This window comes from Myotis brandtii, unplaced genomic scaffold (assembly GCF_000412655.1).
Source record: "Myotis brandtii unplaced genomic scaffold, ASM41265v1 scaffold573, whole genome shotgun sequence".
Taxonomy (NCBI): domain Eukaryota; kingdom Metazoa; phylum Chordata; class Mammalia; order Chiroptera; family Vespertilionidae; genus Myotis; species Myotis brandtii.
The window spans coordinates 549,251-558,820 of NW_005370145.1; the positions used below are offsets into that span (position 1 = coordinate 549,251).

The 9,570-nt window shown below is 48.2% G+C and overlaps 2 protein-coding genes across 2 annotated transcripts in view; both read left to right on the plus strand.

The window, feature by feature from the left end:
• The first annotated feature begins 668 nt into the window (after positions 1-668).
• On the plus strand, positions 669-8,423 carry SENP3 (SUMO1/sentrin/SMT3 specific peptidase 3). The gene is given in 10 exon segments (XM_005878750.2): positions 669-1,389; positions 2,725-2,964; positions 3,062-3,173; positions 3,526-3,673; positions 3,792-3,839; positions 4,233-4,310; positions 6,892-7,029; positions 7,194-7,277; positions 7,397-7,447; positions 7,893-8,423. Coding segments are annotated over 10 exon segments (1,719 nt in total). The 5' UTR covers positions 669-680; the 3' UTR covers positions 8,004-8,423.
• An 821-nt stretch (positions 8,424-9,244) lies between these two features.
• EIF4A1 (eukaryotic translation initiation factor 4A1) overlaps positions 9,245-9,570 on the plus strand; it is a 5,698-nt gene continuing 5,372 nt past the window's right edge. The window contains exon 1 of the mRNA XM_005878751.2: positions 9,245-9,337. Within this exon, the coding sequence (XP_005878813.1) occupies positions 9,315-9,337 (23 nt within the window). The 5' untranslated portion in view covers positions 9,245-9,314. The remainder of the gene's footprint in view (positions 9,338-9,570) is intronic.

Consider the following 9,570-nt stretch of genomic DNA (forward strand, 5'->3'; position numbering starts at 1 on the left):
GGTGCCGCTGCTGGGACGCGTTCTGGTCCCTGGGGACCGCGGAGAGGGGGCTGGGCCAGCCTGGCCGCACGGCTCCGTTTTTCCCCGGCGCCCGGATTCGGGTGTTTCGGCCGCCGCCTGGCTCTCCTTCGGCTGCCTTTGCCATGCTTCCCTTGGCATCAGCTCTACCACCTGCACCACAGCTCCGGCCTCCCCGTTCCCTCCCGAGGCGTCTGAGCATGCTCCCGCTCCCCCGCTTCTTCCTCTCTAGACCACGGTTTCCTTTTGGAAGTTGTGTTCTCATGTACCATGTCAGTGTTCCCCAGCTGAACCATATCCTTGATTAGGCTCTCGAGCAGGACACTCCTGGTGGTATTAAAACAGCGAAATAGAGCCTGAAAATTTTGGGTTTGACCAAATAAGATCCCTAAGGCCTTCTGCTTTAGCCATTCTCCTTTGCCTCTATCTGGGTAGGGGAGAGATGATGGCACAGTTGGTAGAGGGTCCCTGTGGACCACGTTAACCAGGAAGATCTGAAGTTAGTTTTGCTTCACACACCCCTCCCTTCCCGTTTTGCATTTCTCTGAATCCTAGTTTATTTGCATCTGATTCCAGAACAGGCATGTTGAGGAAGAAAGGCAGGATCCGGGGTACAGAATGTTTAGATTCTGACACTCCTTTGTTTTACAGGCTACTGGAAGATGAAAGAGACTATACAAGGGACCGGGTCTTGGGGGCCTGAGCCTTCAGGACCTGGCATAGCTCCAGCTTACTCAAGCCCTAGGCGAGAGCGTCTTCGTTGGCCCCCACCCCCCAAACCTCGACTCAAATCAGGTGGCGGGTTTGGGCCAGATCCTGGGTCAGGGAACACAGTGCCAGCCAGACGCCTCCCTGTCCCTCGGCCTTCTTTTGATGCCTCAGCTAGTGAAGAGGAAGAAGAGGAGGAGGAGGAGGAAGATGAGGAAGAAGAAGTGGCAGCTTGGAGGCTGCCCCCGAGATGGGGTCAGCTGGGAGCCATCCAGCGCCCTCGCCCTCCCCGCCCTACTCATCGAAAAACCTGCTCACAGCGCCGTCGTAGAGCTATGAGAGCCTTCCAGATGCTGCTCTACTCAAAAAGCACCTCGCTGACATTCCACTGGAAGATTTGGGGGCGCCACCGGGGCCGGCGGCGGAGCCTTGCACACCCCAAGAACCATCTTTCACCCCAGGAAGGGGGTGCGACACCACAGGTGCCATCCCCCTGCTGTCGTTTTGACTCCCCCAGGGGGCCACCTCCCCCTCGGCTGGGTCTGCTAGGTGCTCTCATGGCTGAGGATGGGGTGAGAGGGTCTCCACCAGTGCCCTCTGGGCCCCCCATGGAGGAAGATGGATTAAGGTGGACTCCAAAGTCTCCTCTGGACCCTAACTCGGGTAAGGTGGGAATAGGGTGGAGGAAGGGGTGGGGAGGGCTAAGATTCTAGAGAACCAGGAGCCTCTTGCTGTGATGAAAACGGCCTAAGGAAAGGAGGATGGCAGAGTGAGGGCGAGGCGGTGGTGGTGGTGTCCAGAATAGCTGTGAGATGTCCTAAGCCCCACTTTCAGCAGGAACTAAGGGGAGGTAGTCAAGGCTGGGATACAGAATCCTTAAATAGGTGTTCGTTCTGTGCATAGATGAAAAGGGGAGACATGGTTTAGAAAAGTCAGTCTTGTCCACTTGAAATCCCTCTTCTTCATTCAGTCTTTGAGGATAAAGGCCCTGCGGGTGCATCTCCAGAGGGTGCCATTCTCATAGTGGTGGGATGGGATCTCTGAGTTGTGGAGTGTACGTCACCTGTATGGTTGTGTGTGGCATTCTCATTCAGAATATTTCTCTTTTGGAGAATCACACTAAACAATTTAGGCTGTGTTTTTACTAATTATTTATTGAGAGCCTTTGCTATATATGTCAGGTACTGTGCTAGGTGCATCTCTCTGACTCCGTAGTCTTGCTTTTCTCCTATGAGTACAGTTAACCCTTAATACAGATTTTAACAGTGTGAGTCCACTTATATTTGGAGTTGGCCCTCCATGTCTGTGAGTTTCACATCTGGGGATTCAAACAATCATGAATCAAAGACCTTTTTTTGTTTTGCTTATCCTCACCTGAGGATATTTTTAAAAAATTTTTGTTGTTGTTGAGAGAATGGAAGGGAGAGAGACAGAAACATCAATGTGAGAGAGACATATTGATTGGTTGCCTCCCACTTGTGCCCCCCAACCGGGGCCTGGGGCTGAATTTGCGTCTGCAATCAAATTAAGTGCCCTTGACCAGAATCAAACCGCAACCCTTCAGTCCTCAAGCCAATGCTCTAACCACTGAGCAAACGGCTAGAGCTCGAAGACTATTTTCAGTACGCAGTTGGGAATCCACAGATGCAAAAGCCTGATTATATGCATTGTGCTTTACCATTTTACATAAGGGGTTTGAGCATATGTGAATTTTAGTATCCACAGGGATCCTGGAATCAATCCCCCATAGATACTATGGGACAGCTGAGTTTTGGGGGGAGTTAAAAGTTATACATGTGTGAGGGGGATGTAGTGTCCTTAACCCCCACATAGTTCAAAGGTTAACTAGTAACTCTTCCTCTCTATCGCTATATAACCTCTTGGACATGCTTATCTTATGCTTTAGGTTCTCCTTTCCTTAAGAGTTTATATTGATCTTCCCATTGTCCTTTGATCTGAACCAATTTTTCATCCCCATCCTGTTCCCCTGCCCTACAGGCCTCCTCTCTTGTACTCTGCCCAACGGCTTTGGGGGACCATCTGGGCCAGAAGGGGAGCGAAGTCTGGCACCCCCTGATGCCAGCATCCTCATCAGTAATGTGTGCAGCATCGGGGACCATGTGGCCCAGGAGCTTTTTCAGGGCTCAGATTTGGACACTGCAGAAGAGGCAGAGCGGCCCGGGGAGAAAACTGGCCAGCATAGCCCCCTGCGGGAGGAGCATGTGACCTGCGTGCAGAGTAAGGAACCCTAGGGGACCTAGTCTCTTTCCCTCAACAGACTCCTAGATCAGAGTCTGGAAGTCTTACCCTAGTACTCTTTCCCTCCTGCATTCAGGCATCTTAGATGAATTCCTTCAAACTTACGGCAGCCTCATCCCCCTTAGCACTGATGAGGTAGTAGAGAAATTGGAGGACATTTTCCAGCAGGAGTTTTCTACGCCTTCCAGGTGAGGCATCAAAGCGATGCCCTTTAGAAGAGGGCTGGGATTTAGGGGGTGGGCAGAGAACACTGCTTTTTCTGTCATAGGGATGTACTTGGGAAGAAGGAGGAAGCTAGAACTGAAGCAGGGTAATCTGCAGGCAAAGTGCCTGGGAGGGTCTTTACCTGGAATCCTGAAATACTGTGTATACCTGAGTATTCGTGTGCTTCTTTCTGAGGAGTAGGCCTTTAGCAGGTCTCAAAAGGGACCTATGACCCAGAAAAGGGGGGAAGATTAGACTCATCCTAGACAACAGAAGGGACTTCTGTGTGCCCTAGCCCCCTTGTCTTTTGAGTGACTCCATCCTTGGCCCACTCAGGAAGGGCCTGGTGCTACAGCTGATCCAGTCCTACCAGCGGATGCCAGGCAATGCCATGGTGAGGGGCTTCTGAGTGGCTTATAAGAGGCATGTGCTGACCATGGATGACTTGGGGACCTTGTATGGACAGAACTGGCTCAATGACCAGGTGAGGAGGAGAGAAACAGGCCCAAGAGGGAGCAGGGTGTCTGGGGCCCTCTTCATGGGAAGACCCCTGTACCCATATCACAGCCTCCATGGCAAGTTGTCTTCCATCTTCTCCCCAGGTGATGAACATGTATGGAGACCTGGTCATGGACACAGTCCCTGAAAAGGTAGGCCTAACCAGGTGCTTCAGTTCCCAGGAGAATTTCCACAGTTCTGAGCAGCTTTTCAGTCCCTTTCATCTCCCATTTTACATAAAGAGGGTCCTAGTTTCTGGGGAGAGGTGGTGGAAGGTAATCTGTTAAATTAAAATCTATAGTCTTGGTCCTGAATTTAACAAGTCTATTTCTTTCCTCCAGTCTTTAGTGTTTTTCCCCTATGGCTAACCCACAAATTGGGATAGGAAGCCCTAAGATAAAGTTACAAACATGTTTGGGGGTTTTTCTCTCTGTCAGTTGGGATGCAGGTTGTTGAAAGCAGTCTTTAGAGCCATAATGAAAGGAGAGGACACTGGAGGCCTGAGGTTTTTAATTCCATCCAGCTCTTTTCTATCATTGGCACAGGTGCATTTCTTCAACAGTTTCTTTTACGATAAACTTCGCACCAAGGGTTATGATGGGGTGAAAAGGTGGACCAAAAACGTGAGTTATGAATTTACATCTACTTATGTTAACACCTTGCCTTTAAAGAATTAGAGTTAACTCTTTCCTCAACCTGTTCTTTCAAACTTTCAGTGTTTATCAAATGTCTTCTGTGTGCTAGGTACCATTCCAGGCACTGAGGATACAGTGTTAAGTAAGGAAAAATTCATTGCCTTTATAGGGTGAGAATAAATAAGCAAGTTAAGTTTCAGCTAGTGCTAAATGCTATAAACAAATTAAAACAGAGTAATGTAGTAGCATGGGAAGTGGGAACTTTATATTGGGTTATCTGGGAAGGCCTCCGTTAGCTGGACTTGATGAGCCAGCCAAGTGCAGATTTGGGGGAAGAGTGTTCTAGGCAAAGGGAACAGCAAGTACATGGGACACAGAGTGAGAGAGAACATTTGAGGACCAGGGCCTGTGTGGTTGAAACAGTGAGCAAGGGAAAATGATACAAAATTTGGTCAGAGAATAGATCATGTAAGGCATGGAGGATAGGGTAGATTTTATTCCATGTATACTGAGAAGCCATTGAAGAGTTTTAAGCAGGCTGTGAAGTGATTCATGTTTTGAACTCTTATTTCAATGATGAGCTGAAAGGGAGCAAGAGTGGAAGCAGGCAGATTAAGTTAGTAGCACAGAAGCCCACATGAGAAACGGAGCAGTGTGGTAATGGTAGAAATAGAAGTAGTTTTATCTAGGATAAAGTTTTGTAAGTAGAACCAATAGGACTTTCTGACAGATTGGATGTGGGAATTGAAGAAAAGAGGGAAGTCAAAGATGATGCCTGTTACTGGGGAAAGTATTATCTGCCTGTATTTGAGTCCCACCTCTACATTTTTTCTATGACCTTGGGCGAGTTACTTTACTTTTTCAAGCTGCAGTTATCTCATTGTTAGATTGAACAGGAGAACATCCTCGAAGGATTGTTGTGTTAACTGATGAACATTTACTAGGTGCATTGTTCTTAGTGCATTATGGATATTTAGTTTAATCCTCATAACAAATAGGTGATATAGATGCTGTTATTTTCACCCCAGATAAGGGAACTGAGGTATAAAGAGTTACTCCCTCTGTCCCATAATAATAGTAGCAGTTGATGAATATAATTTGTCCCATAATAATAGTAGCAAAAGAAAATATAGAACGCAACATTTATTATCAAAAAACTATATTAAATTAAACAATAATTTAAAAATAGTACTCCTAACTTTTATTTTGAGTGTTCAGATAGTTTCTGGATTTTTCAATAATTTCGTTACTGCATTTTAAACTTGTAGGTAGGATCCCTTGGCTGCAAAGCTTTGCTTTCCCTATATGCGTGAGCTTAAAATTATTGGAGCCGTTGTTCTTCATTGCTTCCAGCATAACTTGTTGAAGTGACAGAAACGTATTATCCAGTATTTTGGGAGAAATAATATCAAAGGCTAATATGGTGCCTCTTCTGCTAAGAGGAATATGTCTAAGTTTTTCAAGTTTTTCTCCATAATCTTTGCATTTATGTCCACAGTTTTGTTTTTTCAAAGAATCAACATTAGCATAAGATTCTCCTTGAAAATTATTTTTGGAAGCACGTTTCCAAATTCTTGATATGGTCATTCTGTTGCACTTAAATTGTTTTGCAGCTAACGTAATTGCACCTTTCTGCAACTTTTCCTTTTTCTTTTGATGCATCAAGAACTGGACAATCGCAACTCGATCTTTGCTTGAAAACTCTTTTTTTCATCTTACTTTTACAATGGGTTGATATTCAACTGAAATAAAACAATTGATTTCAATCAGCGGATGAAATTAGAAAAATAGTTATAATTCGTAATAATTAAATTAACCTAAAAATTGAAAGATGTGTCAAAACAAATGACAGATGTCATGAAACATTGATTTTGATTGAAGGCTTCGCAATTTTGCACGACAACATAACTTACAGCTGCATTCGCCAATAATTCCCGTTTAAATATTCACTTGCTACTATTATTATGGGACAGAGGGAGTATTAAGTAGCTTGCCATGGTCACAAGCTAGTAAATGGAGAAGTGGATTTGAACCCTGGCAGTCTGGTTCCAGAACCCTGAGCCTGGGTGTTTAGCTACTAAGCACTTGTACCTTTAACGTGTGAAAAATAACTGGCCATTCTGGGCTGCTGAGTGTTTGTTCTGATACTACTTTCTGTCTTGCTTTCCTCCCTAAGCCAAGAATCTAGACATCAGATGTTGAGCCTTGCCTCGCACTCCAGGGACAGTCTTGTGTTCCCCCATGTAGCTCCTCGCCTGTTCCTCCATTCTTTTTCTTTTTTTAAATTTTAATATCTTTTTATTGATTTCAGAGCGGAAAGAAGAGGGAGGGAGAAACATCAATGATGAGAGAGTCATTGGTCAGCTGCCTCCTACATGCCCCCCCACTAGGGACTGAGCCTTCAAGGTGGGCATGTGTCCTGACCGGGAATTGAACTGTGACCTCCTGGTTCATAGGTCGACACTCAACCACTGAGCCATGCCAGCCAGGTTCTCCATTCTTTAGAACCTCATGGCAGTTGGCAGGATTCATGTGCTGTCTTATCTGATCTCTGACACTGCCTCCTTAGGTGGACATCTTTAATAAGGAGCTGCTGCTAATCCCCATCCACCTGGAGGTGCATTGGTCCCTCATCTCTGTTGATGTGAGGCGACGCACCATCACCTATTTTGACTCGCAGCGCACCCTAAACCGCCGCTGCCCTAAGGTTTGTGAGGGAAGGGGATAGATGGGTAGAATTGGGAAGGACATCCAGTGGCAAGGCATTCCAGGCAGAAAGGCGGGTTTGGAGGTCTCTGGAGAAGCAACCTGGGCTTGGTGCCTGACCACCACACCATGAGTTCAACTTCATCTATTTCTCCATCTGCATAGCATATTGCCAAGTATCTACAGGCAGAGGCAGTGAAGAAAGACCGGCTGGATTTCCATCAAGGTTGGAAAGGTTACTTCAAAATGGTAAGTTTCTAGAGGAAGGGGCATGGAGTTAATAATGGGGATAGTGGTAGGAGGCAGAAGTTGAAGTCACATCCCTAGCAGTCACCAGGTAAAGGCCCTACCTTCTTTCTGTTCTCTAGAACGTGGCCAGGCAGAATAATGACAGTGATTGTGGCGCCTTTGTGTTGCAGGTGAGCAGATGACAGTTGGATTAAAGGGTTGGGAGGGAGATGGGAGGCTCTTCTACATCCCTTATTTGTCTCACAGCCACTTGTGGAGCAGGGAGTAATCTTATGTGTTAGAATGCAGAAATCCTGGTTTCATTGGTTCTTTTCTGGCTTCACATCCCACATTGGTCTCATCCTTGGTCTCTGGCATATACCTGCTTTCTCACCCCCATTGCAAAGTGATTTCTTTTTAATACTAGGTATTTCATGTACCAAATAAGCACCTTGGATTTAGAGTCAGACTTAGAAATGTCTGAGTCCCAGGCTATAGGGCCTTGGATTCTTCTATTTGTGAAATGTTCTCTGAGAGATCAAATGAGATATATGTCATATGAAATGTGTAGCACAGGTCCTGACTTAAGGCGATACTCAGTAGGTGGTTCTCATGGCCTGCTTTGTTAACACCTAGTACTGCAAGCACCTGGCCCTGTCTCAGCCATTCAGCTTCACCCAGCAGGACATGCCCAAACTTCGCCGGCAGATCTACAAGGAGCTGTGTCACCGCAAACTCACTGTGTGAGCCTCGTATCCCAGGCCTCAAGCCCATTCGTTAATGGGCAGGGGGACATGGGAGGCCCTTCTTCCCAAGAAACTTCAATTCCTTTCCTCTCTTGCCTCTCCCACCCAATTCCCTTTGGTTTTTCATATTTAAATGTTTTAATTGATTTCTGTATTTTGTTTTTCTTTGAGAGAATACTTGTTGTTTTCTGACGTCAGGGGGTGGCCGTGGAAAAGCCCCTTTTTCCCTCGTCTGCAGGGGACTATTGTGGCCTGGGTGGGGCAGTGATCCTCCTTCCATGTGTATGGGTGGGCCCAGGAAAATCTGCTGGGGTGGCGGGCGGGCAAAGGGATTACTGCCTGCCAGATCTTCAAACTTTTTTTACATATATATATAAATGCCACGGTCCTGCTCTGGTCAATAAAGGATCCTTTGGAGATACATAGTGGTGGTCTTCCTTCAGGGATATGCTCTACCTCAGGCTTTCCTCCAGTCGGTGCTGTCAGCTACCCTTTTGTGGGTCTTGAGACTGAAGGGGCCAGTTTGCCATCCCTGGCTCAGACAGTGCCAACACCACGTCTTAGTCACCAAAAAGGACCCCCACCCAGAGGAGCAAAGGACGGGAGAAGGAGCGTAGGTAATCCTCAAAAATAGGGGAGCCTGAGAGGCCCTAAAGTTGGGGAACAGGTCACTTAAGGGAAGGGAGCCAGCCAGGATTCGAGACAGCAACCCCAATGCTCTTAAGCCCGGAAGTCAGTTATCCCATCCCTCCCCCTCCAGCCAGGGGAGCCCTCCCAGCCGCTAGGGTACGGCTCCTGATCCCATCCTCCCTGCACACTTGGACACATCCGGTTTGTCCAGTCTCTCTGCTGGAGAACACAATGTGGGTCCAGAGAACACCTGGGGCAGAAGGCAAAGGGACGTGGTAGTCCCGGGAGCCCGGAAGTCCCTGGAGGCTGAAACCTCGCCCCCTTTTCATGATAGGGTCTACGAGGCCACATGACAGGCACTCTCACCTCCGCACGTGTAGAGGTGCAGGGCCCCAAGATGGCTGCCTGGCCTCGAGGCCAGAGTCCTGTATGTCACTTCCGTACCGGTGAGAAGGGCGGGCCCAGTAGCCAATGAGGCTGTGGGGCGGGTCACCAACTTGATAGGCGCTCCAATTACCCAATGGTGGCTACGTGCCAGAGCGCCTACAAACTAACGTCACGCCGAGTTGCTGAGCGCCGGCAGGCGGGGCCCAGGCGGCCAAGCCAATGCGATGGCTGGGGCGGGGTCGGGCGCTCTATAAGTTGTCGATAGGCGGGCACTCCGCCCTAGTTTCTAAGGATCATGTCTGCGAGTCAAGATCCCCGGTAAGGAAGGCGTTTGCTCGAGCTGGGGGCTACTTACCCTGCTGTTCCCTTCCGAGGCCCCCGCGGTGGGGTGGGGAGAGCCGAGGCCCACAGGGTGCGGGGAACCAAGCCAGGAAGACCGGCCCTGGGGGGCGCGGGGCAGATCCACGGCGGAGGGCGAACACCGCCTGGCTTTCGGGGCCTGGAGTGCGAGGTTTGTTAGGCCTCGACCCGAGACGGTGCCCGGAGCCCTG